Here is a 16,433-nt window from a genome sequence, read left to right on the forward strand (position 1 = left end):
TTATTTTGTTATTGAAAAGACAAGATTCTTAATTAACTGAAAATGAGGAAAGGAAACGTGGAAAATAATAATGATGGATACAACATAATTGAAAATGAAAGAAGACAAGATTTACTTTCATCCTCGTCAGAGAATATGACACTAAACTTTATTTAAAGTCTTTATGTAAAATTTAATTCCTGTTAAGATTTATTTACATATCTTAGATGTTTTACGAATAACAAATATGCATCAGAAAATCTGTGAAAGTAACGATTAGATCTAATGGCAATCAATTTTTAGATAGAATGAAGAGAACTTTTGTCATCGCATATGGAGATGGATGATCAGTGTGCTAGCAAATTTTATAAAAATTGGCAAGTAATGCCTGATGTTGATGCTATGATGGTTTACATCCATTAAAACGTAAGTATTGTCAGAGTTTATTGTTTATGTGCCTGACGGCTGGCTCTGTTGTTGGATGGAGTTCATTCTATTCACCAAAGCGGTCCATCTTTCCGGTTGATTTCTCTGATACCAGTTTTGAACCATAAGGAGGTATACATTCTGCCTGGGGGTGCATTTTCTGCAATTCGTTGTGATCATTTCGGGAAAAATTCCTGAACAAAAAATGGAAGTCACATTAATAAAGTAGTAAAAGTTACAAAACGTTGAGTATAGGAGTCATTGTTATTATTTTGGCAGAGAAATTCAAAAGCATTACAGGGGCGTTTATATTTTCTAGACAGATTGACATATTTTTATGAAAATTGACAAAAGTTTTGTTGAAACTGTTATTGCACTTTTATTTTATATACGCAATATTCATATCAGACATTTAGTATCAAACATACCTTTAAAGTAATTCTGTGCTTCGGTCACACAAGGTCCCATTCCCATCAAGCAGTTGTAGTATTCATTTCGCTGTTGCTCGTTCCCCAGAAGGCTTAATATGTCGATGTTATCATATCTATCTGAATAACGGTCCTGAGCGTACGTACACGCCAGAACAGAGAGCGTCAGCAGCACAATGTAGCAACGCATGGTGTTTACTTTCACAAATCGAATCCTTTCAAACGAATTCTGGGGACCATTTATATACGCCGTTTGGTGCAAATGTTATGCAAACATACGCGCATGACAATGCCTATGAATAAATATGTATCTTGAGTTACTGTCTACTACATTGACAAGACGATAAAAAACTAATCTGGAAAAATTAGAGCACGCGAACATGGAATGTTCTACTGAAACGATAACCATTTCTTTTATTCATGATGATATTGTCGTGAATTTTAAATTAAATTTATTTTACGTGTTTTATAAATGCATTTTAAATAACGCTAGTTATTCCGAGATTGCATTCTCTATGTTTAAATATCCAACGAAATTGTGTTACGAAAATTATTTATACGTAGCAACAATGTATACCACGCTCATATTAATATGTATACACCTGTAAAATATGTATCTGGATGCCTTTGTAGCTTTCCTATGTTACATGAGACACATGTTTCCATATTTGCATTTTATAATTCGATTTTATTATTAATATATAATCAATTATAATCTGTTAAATATTTTTGAGCTTAAAATCTGAGGAAATATTTTGTACTTCATTAATATTATTAGCTTTAGGAGTTTCTTTACGTATTAAAAGAACCTGAGAAAATATTTCATTGTGCATTGTGCATTTTTTGAATTCAAAAACTGTCGCTCTTATTAATTCCTTTTTTTAATACTAACGGCGCTTCAATCTTATTCCATTCACGTCGATAAGATTTAGCTTGACACGATAACGTTAGATGGCTCCAGAGTTCTCGATTCGTGTACCACTGTACTCTATGGTAAGCTGTACTCTACTTCGTTCGTTGTGTGTAATAATCAATAATGTAACATACATTTGAACTTAAAACTCTTAATGATCCACGTGCAATTATCGTGAAACAGTTTGTGAAAGTTTAACTTCAAACATTGACGAACAACGCTACCATCGAATCAAGGTACAGTAATTCCACTTTCGCGACGTGAGCATAACCTAACAAACATTTCTCTACACGTGTCTTTCGTGACTTAAGTATTAAGTGTAATGATCGAAAAGTAAAGAGATCAAGCGTGAAAGATGAGTGATTCTGATAAAGAAGACGGGCCAAAGAAAACTGGACCCGTGGATAATGCGTGGTCGATGAAAATCCCAGCCTTCGAGCCCAAGGACAATCCCCATCGTCTGTTGGAAGAAAGTTCGTTCGCGACCTTATTCCCGAAATACAGAGAACAATATCTAAAAGAACACTGGCCACTGATTCAGAAAGCTTTAAACGAGTATGCTGTCAAAGCAGAATTGGATCTCATTGAAGGTAGCATGACAGTGAAAACCACAAGGAAAACATGGGATCCTTACATTATCGTCAAAGCACGCGATATGATTAAGCTCCTGTCTCGATCAGTTCCATTCGAACAAGCTACCAGAGTACTGCAAGATGACATTGGTTCAGATATTATAAAAATATCTTCATTAGTTAGAAATAAGGAAAAGTTTGTCAAACGGCGTCAGCGGCTCATTGGTCCCAATGGATGTACCTTGAAGTCTATAGAACTGCTTACAAATTGTTATGTACTTGTGCAAGGACAAACAGTGGCTGCATTGGGTCCTTATAAAGGACTTCAACAAGTTAGACGTATAGTTGAAGATACTATGAAGAACATACATCCAATTTATAATGTTAAAGCATTAATGATCAAGAGAGAGCTGGCAAAGGATCCAAAATTGAAGAATGAAAATTGGGAGAGGTTCCTTCCCAAATTTAACAGCAAGAACATCAGCAAACGGAAACAACCTAGGAAGAAGAAGGAGAAGAAACCATATACTCCATTCCCACCACCGCAGCAGGAGAGTAAGATAGACAAAATGATAGCATCAGGTGAATACTTCCTGAAGGAGGAACAAAAGAGGGCTAAGAGGAAGAGGGAACAAGATATCAAGCACGAAGAGGCTGAGAAGAAGAGGCAGGAGCGCAGGGCACAGGCCTTTATACCACCAGAAGAAAAACCTAAAGAAAGCAAAGAACAGAAAAATGATATAAATTTAAATGAATTTAAAAAGAAGGTTAAGAAAGGACTGAAGAAAAGGAGTACAAAATCCTAGAACTTGGTTTCAAATCATAAGACCATCATTTGTGCCAAAACAGACTTGGTGACTAAAATCTTTATACATGTTTTTTAATAAAGTAAGCTATTTGTTTGTTTATGGATATTTTTGTGGAGAAAGCTGGCATATAAGTGGATGGGGTAATTCCATTGTTTTATTAGAAAACATTGTTCCTATAAGTACTATAATATTGCATTCTTAACATAAATCTGTAAATATAGATAAATGGATAGAAATTCAATGTGTTCGCTTTGAAGATAGGTATTTGGACTCCAAAACGAACGTCCGTGTATTTCTTAGGATCGTTTTATTAATGGAAATTGTAAATTCATTACAATTTCAGTATAGTTCAACATAAAAAAAAAAACAATAAACAATCAGTTCTTCATACCAAGTTTGCAATGTATTAATATAATCCCTTGTTGAAAATAAGTTGAAAATAATTGGCATTAAACGGAAAATGTTTAATGTCAATATTTAATATCACTTTGCTTCGTTTTCAAAACACGTTTCTTAAGATTACAATGCCTGTGTAACATGTTACACAGCAGTGTTCCTCAAATGGGGGTTTGCAAACTCTCAGTAATATATATGTATACATCAGCATACAGAACATTCTTGTAGTATTTTACTTCTATTATAAACATCCATTTGAATGACATTTTTTATTCGTTATTTATCTTCGTTATTAACTTTATTGATTTTCTTCTGGGACCAAGTAATAGGGAAAATAATAGGGATTTTTTAATACTATTTAATGAAGAACATTAATACATTAAGTAGTATTAAAAATACCTATGTGCGTGCACTCATTTGTTTTTTTATATTATTTGTTATGGATTGCTTTAGTAAAGAATATACAAAAAGTTTAAATTAAGAAGTATAAAATTATACAAATTCAATTAAAACATTTAAGAAAGAAATACATCTTTTTTAAAGGTAGTTTTAAAAAATATATATATAAAACAAATGTGGTACTAGTCCAGGGAGTGCGCCAAATATTGTTCTTTATTGCAGGGGTATATGGAGAGAAGTTTGAGAAACTCTGCTATACAGGGCGATTCAAATGTGGTGTCCGAAAATTTACAAATATATTTTACACATCTCAGACTTTCGAAGTTGTGCCATTTTCTTAACTCTCTATAAACTAAATAAGTTTTTTTATTTGTATCAACTGATTGATTGCTTTGTAGGGTGGCCATGCTATTGCTTTACAGGCACCGAGGCATACTAAAAAGAAGGTGAAATCAGGCTTCGAAAAATTACGGTACAAAGTACCTTAAAGTCACATTTGGTTATAGAGAGTTGATTCCAATATAGTGAAATACCGTAAATTTTTGGACTCCATGTTTGAATCACGTATATACGTGCCTCATCTTAAGAACATGGCGTTTTCGAACACGAGGCCTCGTCTTAACGAATAGAAAATTAACAAATAGTCGAACGCGTCGTACGAGAGAGACTGGAAATGTTCGTTTTAATGTACAGTGCATTTCTTATTTTATTCGCGTCGAGCGGAAAATTCGTCTCGTCTCTCGGACACGCCTCGCACACCGACTGGATTACTTTGCTACCTTAATGTTAGGTTTGAATCGCTCGTTATCTTACAGCTTACAGATTCATGGAAGTACGACGTTTCGTTACCTTATGCTTATATCGTAGACACATTATTTACAGTCATTATGCGATTAATGTCTCGTGACTCGCGAAGCGCGCGACGAAAGCAGTGAACAGCAAAGTATTCGCGTTGAAGTTAACGTATTTCGTAATCGTGTTTTCACTTAATCTCAATCGTTAGTCGCTGATACTACTTTTCTTTTTTTTTTTTAAAGAGAATCGTATTAAATGGTTGAAAAATGTAGGATGAGGTATTGAGATAAGAATTCGATTAGTGAGCTTATGTTTGGAATGTGGGTAAAGAATTACCATGGGCCCAGAATAACCCGGCTCCGCCTTGCGCTCTGTTTGTCTAACTTTCGCCGTTCGACGATTAAAATCGAATACGTAAAAGTATTTACAGCTTCGTAACAGATGTTTTACAGGTTCGTAAGTCGCGCGGTTAGATAGCGAAAGAAACCGTAGTGATCGTGTCGGAATCGATTGGTTACTCAAGGTGAAGGAGGAGCTACCCCACTATGAGATGTTGTCACCGCCATCTTTCATCATTTCGAGCAAACCTACAGACATGGTGTAAGAGTAGGAATCGTGTTTGGGTTTTAATTCATACCATGAGAAGTGATCTTGAACGACCAATCGATTTTGACGCAACTGTAGCTCATACGCGTGTATTTATTTCTTTTCGTTCTACATGCTCTTCTCATGCGTTGTCCATAGCTTTGGGAGACTTTCGAGGAGTTAAATAAAACTTAAGTATTAAATGAATGTGTCGTCGTGCGCAATAATTGTTTAAAAAAATGTAGGTCGAAAGGTTCAAATAAAATTGAATATTTTCCTAAACCGTTTCACAATAATCGAGGTATAGAATCTAAGTTAAAAAACTTATACAAAGACTGCGACGGTAATCGTGGGGCAGATGAGGTGTAAAATTTCTACGTCCCAGTGTTCTCCAAAATCGAGGAGCACCTTATAATCCAAGGGCCCGTGAAAATGTTTAATGTAAATAAATATACCACTTATATCTGCATCACGACTGTCGCCGATTATATATGTACAGCGCTCCAATTCTGGCAACGTAAATTCTTAATAATTCCACGTCGAATCTGTATTTCTGGATTGCGCGTGGTCTCAATCACTATAGTACAACACAGACGATCCGACTTCCGAGTAAAAACAATCCTTCGATCAATTCCTTACATTTACAGAGCTGCGAATGCAGAAGCAATTAGAGCGCGTTCGTATAATATTATCATACAAAATGCTATATCTATATACGTATGTAGTATCAATGCGAAATGACAGCATTGAATCACTGTCGTCGGGAAACTGTTGGTGTCCAAAAGATCGTTCTTCGCTACGTATTGCTGCATTTAGTCGCACAGTTTCCCGGTTTCGATAGTCTCGACGCGTTGCAGACAATTGCTCAGACATTTCATTCAATTTTACGAAAGAGAAACCCTCTATGTCAGCCCTTAGACGACCTCACAGGGTTCAAAGAATCCAGCCCCACTATTTCGTTAATATCTCATTGATTCAATTGAATTGATGCTTTCCATCTTAATCTACCCCTTTTTTTAACATCTTTAATTCTGTGATTTTTTATATATATTGAATGGACTGGAATTAAATAATTTAGGCCTGAGGTTATTTAGCGCCTTATGCTTGAACTAAATTTTTACAGAGTCAGTTAAGTTGATATGTTTGTCTCCAGTTTATGGAGCACGTAGGAATTTATAGATCTTCTGCTGTTATAAGTATATTAATTCTTCTGTGTTTTTTTAAATAGTATGGTGTTCATTTGTCAGACAATTTCATTTGCTGGTTACTCGATGCGAGCACTATCAAACGAAGCGTTTATAATTTCTCTGATAGGGTTTTAATATGCAAATCAAACATCAAGTATATTATAGAAGTAATTAAATATTTGTTTTCTAGTAACATACATTGAAAGAAAATTGTGCGTTTCAATTACTAATACTAATAGATAAGAAGAACGGAGGATTAAGCTGAGTCAAAGAATATTAATATTAATTTTACGTCAAACGAATTATTCAAGCGTGTCAAGGTAGGATGTTAGTGACTAATCGTATTAAAATTAATCTATCATAAATTACCATAAGTTCTGTTTGACAATGCTTGTATAGATTAACCAGCATATTTACCCTGACATGTTCGCACCATTATTATTTATAATAAATGCTATCGATTAATCGATCATGTAAGTAATAAACACATCAGTATTGATATTTTCCAAAAAGATCGCATATGATTCGAGCATTGCTTTTTCTATTTTACATAGAGTAAAATCACAGAGTCGTTTAAGGGTTACGAACAATGGAGACATTGCCTAACAACGCGTCGAGTCCCCGAGCGAGAGCACACCGCAATTCCCAACTATTCGCACAACCAAGTAAGTATACAATTCGTTATACAAAAATAAATCTCTTTGTGAGAATCGTGTAGCGCGCGCGCCTTTGATCTAAGAAGCGTTCGATTCACGCTACGATTCGATTCGTCCTTTGGATTGGAGACAATGAACGTCGACGCTGTGGCCCGCGTATACGTCAAACAATAAAATGTCAATTAAAAACAATAGTCAGCTACAGCCAATCCTAGGAAACCATAGCTCTTCGCAATTTTCATTCGAGGCCATGGAAATAATGAAAGGAATCGATGGGAAAACGGACCACGAGCCAACATTTTTTTTTTCAATCGTTGTCGATCGTGGAAATCGTCGTAAACAATGTTTCAGCTGCCCGTGAAGCGACCTTACAATTAAACGAGACACTTCGATGTTCGTTAAATGATATTCGAGTAATAAAAGTTGAAAGTACACGGTGCATTCGAGTTCGCTTAAAATTACAGATATATCGGAGTATTTTTGTCAGGTTTTTTTTTCCTTTTGCTTCGAAGTGATATTCGCGATAATAATTGAACAGGTATCGGGGAATCCTTTGAGATCATGGAAATCGATGTAAATGCGTTCCTGAATGCATCCTCGGAACGATTTTAACCCTCTATTGTCGTGAATTTTATTTTATCTTTCGAAAAAGTTATCGTTTTTAGGTTGCTCGAACATTCGTGAAGGAATTAATGTTTGAGCTAAACGTGCAGCATCAGTTGTCTTAGGAAACCATGCGCGAGCCTTGTCGAATTTCCATTGCAAACATTGCAGGCATTTTATTGAATTCGTTATGCAATAGAGGGTTTGGATAGTTTTAAGAATCTGGCAATACTTACTTGCCACGAATACAGTCTATTGAAATAAACTTGTTGCATTTGTTCACCGTCGTGAAGCAATTCCGTCCGCATAGAGTGAAGTATCGTTGACGCGTGAGAAGAATGAACTCAGCACCATCGCGTTGACACGTTGATTGTCACCGAGCACCCACTTTAAATTAACAATGCGCTTTAAAATCATCTACAGTGAACGAACTCAGGACGTCATCAGGGACGGTGTAATATAATAAGCACATAATTTTCTAATTTTTATAAATGTAACAAATGCCGAGGACTTCTTTAGACACTGGAAATTGGCATGCCTGATCTCTAGGAGCATACACGCGTGATTTGGTAGGCGTATATCGTTTAGTCACGTGTCTGTGGGACAAAATGATACCAATAGATGCTTTTTGTACATCATATATGGCTACGACTAAGAGTTCATTCTTCTTCTCTAAGACCCACGCAGCCAAGAGGACCTCGGGGGCCACCGGCGATCGAGAACTCCGACTAACAATGCAAAAACTATGCAAAAAGAGTTCATTCTTCTCGCGCGCCAACGGTAGTACCTCGATTCCCTTCAACTTCGTTCCTCCGATCTCGCCACGTCTAAGAAACTGCCGCCTACTCTAAAAAGAAAAAAATAGAAAAAATAACAGCCTGTTCTTCCGTCATAAAATTCGTTTGCCCCTTCTGTACGTGGGAATTCAATTCCAAGTTTTCCTTAATCTCACTCGCGAGCCTTGTCAACTCCTTCTCCCATTATGCTCCTCGTTCAACGTCGTGAACATTCGAATCTCTTGAGACAGTCTCGTCACACACATGAGTATATCGAGTGATCACCAAATGTTCATGCTTCATCGATAAGATCCGTTTCAGCAACGAAACGACGAATAGTGGCGGATCATCGACCAGTTCGTTCGAGAAGCCCGAATCCCGGCCCGACGAGATCGCTCGATCGGATCAGATCGATCCTGCTTCTTCGGATCAGATATCGCACCCCTTGAGTCCTTCGAGAGTGACGACGACAGCGCGATCTTCACGAGGCGGGGATCGTCGTCACGAGCTAGTGATTATGATTGTAGAGGTGCCACCTCTGGGTCTCGGCGTTCGAGTCGCATTTCTCAGCGGTGATTCCCCTCTGAGCTTGGAATCTCGAGTCCACGCACACCGGGATCCTAAAGTGTCGGATCAGACCACCCTCGAGGTGCCTCCACTTTTGATTCTCACTGCCGTCGCAGATCTGCATTAGCAACGTGGTGCCCTTTGCGTACACTGGCAGGGTCAGGCAGAAGTCGTGGTGCTTTATCAGACCGTCCTTCGTTAGGCCCCATTCCTGGAAATAGTCAGTGTTTTTGTATTATATATAGAACTGGGTGTGAAGATTGGATTGGGATGTTTCATGGAGATTTCTAGACTAAGGACGGGGGTGACATGGTGTAAAGAGATTTGATGGACATCTGTGGTCTCGAGACTCTTTCATTCGGGGGAAGGTTCTGTTAGACACTGTCGGAAATGTGGGATGAGATTATTTGGAAGTTTGAGTATCTGATAAATCGAATATCATTATTATTGGGTTGTTTGAAAAGTCCATGTCAATTTTTGGTACAATCGTGAATATACCGGAATGGTTGAAAACAAATAACACGTATACATCCTTTAAAAGGTGGAAAGGTTGTGGAACAAAATGGTACCTATGTAATTCAACAATTTAAATTTTTCTTAAAGATTGGCACGAACTTTCTGGACAACCTAATAGAATATTACTATTCGAATGTTATTCTCTGAATATCAATTTTCCAAAATTACCACTATTCCAATATTACTACTCGAATATTAGTATTCTAATTGCACTTCGAATAGATAACACCCTTACACTATTAAAGCCCCTATAAAAGCTATCTGCATAGCTGCAGTCTGCAACAGTGTCATTCATAGAACGCGTATCATGCCAATCATGAATTAATAACGTGACCCGAAAAGAATTTCACTATATCGAAACAGCCATGGTAAGCTGTCAAACTGGTCCCGTTTACATAGAACATAGACATACCGTTTGAATAATGAACCGATGCACTTACTTGGTTGCCGCCGGTGTCGTGACACGGATAAAGTCCCACGTTTCCGTCTAGTAAATTTCCCATGCTGTCCAGGCACGCGGTTCCCTGTTTCAGGGACCCCCCTGGCCCCCCCTCGCTGGTAGGTATAACTAATTCGGGATACACGTTTTTCAGATACCAGCTGAAGGGCTTGCAGTGCAATTTCCGCTTCAGCTCCATCCTGTCCTGAATACTAAAACGAAAACGTGGCGTCGTTTTATTAATACGGCTCACGTGCGCTGACCCGCGCTTTTAATGAAATCGACTATCGGTATTTCGTCCCGTTTCCGTGCACCGTAAATCGACACGCCGCGAGAAATAAGACGGTCCAGGAATTAGCCAGTGATAAACGATCACTCCAAAAGATGATTGTTCGTTTTTCATTGAGTTTGAGCTTCGACATAGCGAGCCATTTTCAAATGTTTATCTTTAAAGTGGATCGAGTGTTTATTCGTTAAGGGCTCGCGGCAGTCCTGGGTCGTGTTATAAACCTCATTTATTTTTACGTTTATCAAGGGGGTTAATGAAAGGGCAGACTATGAGTTATCAAAGATTACAAATTACTAATTGATGATTGTAGATTTAATTATTCACCCCTGCTCTATCGATTACACCGTACTGTCATTGTTGCAGAGTTATAATTAGACTGCAGATGTTCATCCATTTATGGCAAACGGAAGTATGCGGAAATCTATAAGGATGTGCACAGATGCAAAAATTGATAAAACATCAAGAATAATATACTACCGTTTAGAAGATGAGACATATTTTAATTTACGTTTCAATTCTTTTTTTGTACCTGTGAGAATATTAATTTGCATGAATATTCGTAGTCTAGTTATAATAGAGCAAGTGTAAGTCGAATATCTTCAAATCACACTGCAGTTACTTTAAATATTCCATCACTCATTAAAGAAGTCTCTTGGCAAGGGTTAAGAAAATATAGAGATACAAATATTGATTTGTACGACGTGTTCTGTGGTACATCCAACCCTCTCGAACGGCAACGTTTCGCGAATGTGATTAATGAAAAAGATTCTCACTCTCCGTAGGGGATGTTGCGCGCCAGAGGCACCGCGTTGTAGTAGAACTGTTTGTAATCGTCCATCCACACCTCGGCCGCGCGTCTGGTGTTACGCGCGAATACGTTTCCGCTACCCCCAGGGAACGAGTAGGGGTGGCGTTTTCGAAATACGTGGCCGACGCGCGAACACGGAATGATTTCCAAGCTTCCGCCGCACTGCCACACCCGGAACGATATCTCTGAAAAGTGCGTTTACTGGTTAAACACGTTCATCCTGAAACGCGTTTAGCAAAGAACAGTATTCGAAAGGCTCCATCCTTGATAATATTTGTTTTCATACTGAACGACGTGTCTTGATAAATCAAGTATGGTATAATCAATTATTAATTAATTATAGAGACATGTAGACAGAGATGGGCAAAACCCTAGGCTTCGAATAAATGTAAAGTTTGCCGATGTGTTTGTCTCGGTTCCTTCTTTGGAAAATGTTCGAAAAAGGAAACGAGGCAAATATATTGACAAACTTCAGATTTATTCGAAGCCTAGGGTTTTGCCCATCACTGCATGTAAAGAAGAACTCATCGAGAGGATATTTTGTTCTAGTTGTCATCGAAGAGTTCTTCTTTACGTTTTACTATTAATTTTGAATATACATATATGCGCAACAATGTTCACATTTTCTAGTCTTGTTTGAGGCAGTTTTCTATTGTAGAAAACGTGTCCCTCGTGTTATACTTATTTCTTTTATATATATAGAAAAAAGAAGATACAGTATTTATGGAATGTGTGAGGTTCAGCAACAGTTGTTTCATAACGTACGTGACCAGTAACAATGTTATTTTTCGACGAGTTTTACAAAAATGGCCACTTTCAAACACTGTTCTTTCTTCGAACGGATCTTGGAAGCATACCAAGGTTCTCTCCACCCCAAACGTCCATCTGGGTGTCATACTTCCCCAGTTTCTCGAAGTAGGCTTTGTTGATGACGAACAGGCCGCCAGCGATCATCGGGGTTCTGATCGCTTGCGTGGGATCCTTTTGCCTGGCTTGCCTCTCGATCTGGCTCAGGTACTCCCACTTGAACACGAGACTCCAGTCGAACCCTCCTCTCAGGTCTGCTGAAGCCCCTGAGTATACAATTGCTAGTAAGTATAGTGCTTGCAGTATTATTTCTCTTGCAATAAACGAATGAAGTATAAGATAGGAACAGTAATCGAGAAATTTCACGCCAAATCGATCACTCTGTACTCGAGATCAACGATTTCGATGAAATTGAAGTATGTTGGTGTTATACGCGAAGTTAGGGGAGGTGATGATGGAAGAACGACCCACCACCTTCCCGTGGTTTCCATTGAGCAATGACATTTTCACTTCAAACGTAATCAGATGAGAAATATACTTCAATTTCTAAATCAGATTATTATGAAAAAAGTGTCATTGGCCAAGAGTGGGTCAGCAAAGTGACAGATTGTGAATGTCCTAAATAATCAGTTGAATCTCGATTGCAAGGGGTTATTCAAATCCCTTCAAACTTTGCAAATTCTCTTCAAATTTATTTTCTTTAAAGCAGTATTAATTAACCAATTACACTCGGGGCCTTTTGTTTTGGTATCTACCAGCAACTCGAGATGGTTCCTTATCATTCTACTGCCATGAATGCTAAGCTTAGATAGACTTTGAAGATGAGATCTCTAATTTTAGATTTGAAAATCAGGTCAACTTTACCTCTTCGACAATCATTTTATTGTCACTTTGAGTTCCAAAAAAATTAAAGCTAAACAAACATTATTGTTGCTTGATTTACTGCTGTCAAATCTGTTCGTGTCTAAGAGTCACCTCTCAAGTACAAAGGGTTAATAGCTTCAGAATTAATCTTTTTAGTTTCTTAATCAAATGTCGTGTTGTCTGCGTATGGGTTATATGTTACTTGAACTTTGGACGTTAGTTCTTAGGATTCGATTGGGAATAGATCAATACTGACTGCGATACGCTTCGTAGCAACAATACCGATATATTGGAAAGTATCCATGCTGATCACGTCAATGACGGGACACACGACTCTGGTTGGATCCTCCGCCACCCTTTCTAAAAGGGGCTCCAGCCAGTCGGCGTTGCATTCGCAATGCGAATCCAGGAACGTTAGTACACTCGCGGTCGCTGCGTCCGCGCCTCTCACCCTCGACCTCATCAAACCCTCCCTCTTCTCGTTCCGTATTACTCGCACTTTGTGTATTCTCGAAAGCTCTTCGCCGTCCTCAGCTGCGGAGCAAAGAACAAAATTATGTAGCTTCGATACTGCTTGCATTTCCGTGGAAACAGCAAGTTTGCAAAATATTATACAGAGTGAAAAATGAACAGAATTCTCAAATTTTTTTCATCGCTACTTGTTGAATAGAAGTTTGAATTGGGACTATGAAACGAATTAACAAACAAGAATATAAAAATGTAGGGTTCCCGAAGAGGCACTTTAGGATTCTGGTTTTTAATAAATGAAGAATGATATGGAATTCGTTTGATATATTTATTTCCAAAGTACCCAATTATAATTGAATTAAATTTTTATTATTACAAAACAAAGACATACAGCCTCTTCTAGGGAACCTTTCATAATTTTAATTTTTGTAAGTTTCCTTTAAAAATCAGACATGTAGCAGTAATCGAGGAAGAAAGTAATATTGTAATTAGTTTGATGAAAGAAAAGTAGAAAAGTAATCTTACGATGATCGCTGAAGTCGTCCACCAGAATAATTTCCTTGATTAGGTGCTCCGGGCTCCTGTTCAACACGCTGGAAGCAAAAGCATCTTTAATTCGTGCACCGTTCCCGTTTCCAGGTGGAAAATAAACGATTTCCGCGCAGAAATTAAACGATTCTAATTTCATCAACTGGAATAATCCCATCGCTGTGTTTTCTCGAAATGGCAACAATTCTCCCATGAGTATGTTTCCAGCCCTGCGTTAGCTGGAGTTTTTGCCTCGAAATTTGCTTACCACCAGCAGGAAAAATTCTCGTGACCCAGAACGTGTTTCCTGATCTCGTTTAAGTCGTGCGATGTTAAGTCGAGGAAACGTGTTTCAATTAAGAAGCGAATGTTCGCGAGGAAAAGTGCCGATTCATATTATTGCACCAGGAAAAACGAAAAACGGAATTAGGCACATTTACGATGATCTTTAAACTCTGAAGCTATTAATCATTTTTCGAAACGAGACATGAGGTATGGCAACGAGGTGTCTCTATTATAATCTCGTTAAGGTAACGTTTCGAGTCCATTCGATCATTTTTAAATACCGCGAAAAAAAATGATAAATTACGTTGAAAGGAAGTATTTAAATTTTAGAAATAGTTTTTTGTTTGTAATAACGTTTTTTAGTTACGTTTTTATAACTGATAGTGTCTTTTAGAGTTTACTATGTAGAATAATTTTCTCAACATTTTCTTGGCTGACACAGCGTTATGTGTCTTTTCAGTGCTCGCAATTTATCAATTTTTTTGTCCTCAGTATTTAGAAGTGACCATATACGTGGAAACATTATATGTTATAATGAATCTGCAGTGAAGATTAAAAAACTTGTTGTTTTCTATCTAGTTGAATTTTTTACAATTGCGTGGAATGTATAAATATCGTTCATGAGATATAAAAATGTGTGGAGCCTTGTTTTTTTTAAATTGACAAATGCAAACAATACCACTCTGAGACATCGAACAGTTAATTTTTCTTAAAATACTATCATCAATAAGTATACGTTACAGCAAAAAATGAGTGCGTTATGTTTCAGAAAGATATATCCTCATTGATATTAAAAATCACTCCACTCGAATGGTGTTGCAGTCCAAGCATTAGTCGCGAATGTTCATTCAGTCCTTGACTTCACGCACGATTCATGGCTCTCGGCAGAATTGTACATTTTTCTTTTTGTCTAATTATGTCGGGCGCGACGCTTTCGAAAATCCTTCAGCGTCCAGCCCTTCATATTTCACGCGTGATTTATCGCCATCAAGCTTCGCGAATATAATGCTCAGGAGGCGAGTAATGGGTGCGGGAAGGCGGAACGATGGAACGACGATTAGAAAATTCCTTTGGTCGTTGCCATACGCTCCTGACCTGCATTCGAGAATTTTCTTGCTGGTGCATCAGCAGCCCTGTGCGGATGATAACGCTCGCTGCACGTTATCTCCGTATCCTTTGGAATTTATCCTTTAATCTAGCCAAATCTCGCCCAAATTCTCCCTTAAATTTATTTAATAAGATATTGCACGTTTTAAAATCATAATTTATTAAGTGGTACCTATGGGAAAATATAATTTTAAGCATGATGATCTATCTCAATGAATAAAGAATTTAAATTCAGGGTGATTTTTGGCGAACATCCTATAATAGAATTAAATTTATAGTTTCCGACTGTCGATACAACTTGAAATATTTTTTTTATAGAAGGTCTTCGTTTAATGTACGCCTTTAATTAATTGTCTTACTGAAAACAGTATCATTCTTGAAGTGTATTTAAATAGGTTCGTTAGTTTTCAAAAATGTATTTCCTAGAATTCATTAAAAATCTGAATTTTTCAGTGCCCTATCGTCGATGTTCTTGTTAGCAAGAGTAAAATATCAATAGGAGTATTTTGTTTTCCAGAACACTCTTAAACTAATCTCGTTTTGTTGATTTTCACGTTTTTCAATTTGCACAATCGAGAGTGCGGCGATCGGTGTATTGCATTCAATATTTGTCCATGTCCTCTATTCTTTTTGTTTTTAGGATATTGCTACGGTATGTTTGCGAATTTAGTTATTTTTATTGCTAGGCTAGGTAAATATTAAGCAGGGGATAGCAATGCAACTCAATTTCTGCCTCGGTCGACGTTTCAAAATCTCACTCCTCTTCTGAATTATTATTATAGAAGGATGACAATGTATTACAAAATAAACGTTTTAATGTCGTGTGTTTTTCTAGAGATTTGGACAATTTGCCATTTTTAAGAGTAGAGAGAAAGAACGAACAGCAGAGAAAGTTGAGTTCCCACAATGGGGATTATTTTTATTTTACGGTGCATGTGCAATATGCACCCTATGCTTAACGCGCGCCTAGCCTTATTGTCGCGTGAATGACAATTACGCGACTAGAAATTTCATGTCGAGTATGTTGTAGTGAATACCTCACGACAGTTCTGAGCAGCGTCGACCGTGCCTCGTTGTGGAACGTAATTATGACTGAGGTCGGAGGGAGGTCTCTCCTCCACTGCTTCATTCGACACCTGAAACAAAAAGGTCAAAATCCTACGTTTAGAATACTCTCTGTAGCAATCCATTCGCTAACTAATTCGCTAACAGAGGAAACATTACAATAATT

At 37.6% G+C, this 16,433-nt stretch overlaps 3 protein-coding genes across 6 annotated transcripts in view; 1 reads left to right on the forward strand and 2 right to left on the reverse strand.

The window, feature by feature from the left end:
* Positions 1-110: 110 nt before the first annotated feature.
* On the reverse strand, positions 111-1,060 carry LOC128876182 (ejaculatory bulb-specific protein 3-like). Its single transcript, XM_054122324.1, has 2 exons — positions 834-1,060; positions 111-599 (listed from the first exon to the last, which is right to left on the reverse strand). Exons 1-2 carry the CDS (start codon positions 1,021-1,023, stop codon positions 430-432), a joined length of 360 nt encoding a protein of 119 aa, XP_053978299.1. The 5' UTR covers positions 1,024-1,060; the 3' UTR covers positions 111-429.
* Positions 1,061-1,804: 744 nt separating this feature from the next.
* Positions 1,805-3,517, forward strand: LOC128876185 (KRR1 small subunit processome component homolog). Its single transcript, XM_054122330.1, has one exon. The coding sequence runs from the start codon at positions 2,102-2,104 to the stop codon at positions 3,122-3,124; it is 1,023 nt and encodes a 340-aa protein (XP_053978305.1). The 5' UTR covers positions 1,805-2,101; the 3' UTR covers positions 3,125-3,517.
* A 139-nt stretch (positions 3,518-3,656) lies between these two features.
* LOC128876184 (polypeptide N-acetylgalactosaminyltransferase 2) overlaps positions 3,657-16,433 on the reverse strand; it is a 284,435-nt gene continuing 271,658 nt past the window's right edge. For all 4 annotated transcript variants that reach the window (XM_054122326.1, XM_054122325.1, XM_054122327.1 and 1 more), the window contains 7 exons: positions 16,240-16,338; positions 13,808-13,875; positions 13,097-13,348; positions 12,001-12,216; positions 11,109-11,328; positions 10,048-10,258; positions 3,657-9,302 (listed from right to left, as the gene is read on the reverse strand). In XM_054122326.1, the coding sequence (XP_053978301.1) occupies positions 9,033-9,302; positions 10,048-10,258; positions 11,109-11,328; positions 12,001-12,216; positions 13,097-13,348; positions 13,808-13,875; positions 16,240-16,338 (1,336 nt within the window). In that variant the 3' untranslated portion in view covers positions 3,657-9,032. The remainder of the gene's footprint in view (positions 9,303-10,047; positions 10,259-11,108; positions 11,329-12,000; positions 12,217-13,096; positions 13,349-13,807; positions 13,876-16,239; positions 16,339-16,433) is intronic.

The sequence above is a fragment of the Hylaeus volcanicus genome, chromosome 5, assembly GCF_026283585.1.
Source record: "Hylaeus volcanicus isolate JK05 chromosome 5, UHH_iyHylVolc1.0_haploid, whole genome shotgun sequence".
Lineage (NCBI taxonomy): Eukaryota > Metazoa > Arthropoda > Insecta > Hymenoptera > Colletidae > Hylaeus > Hylaeus volcanicus.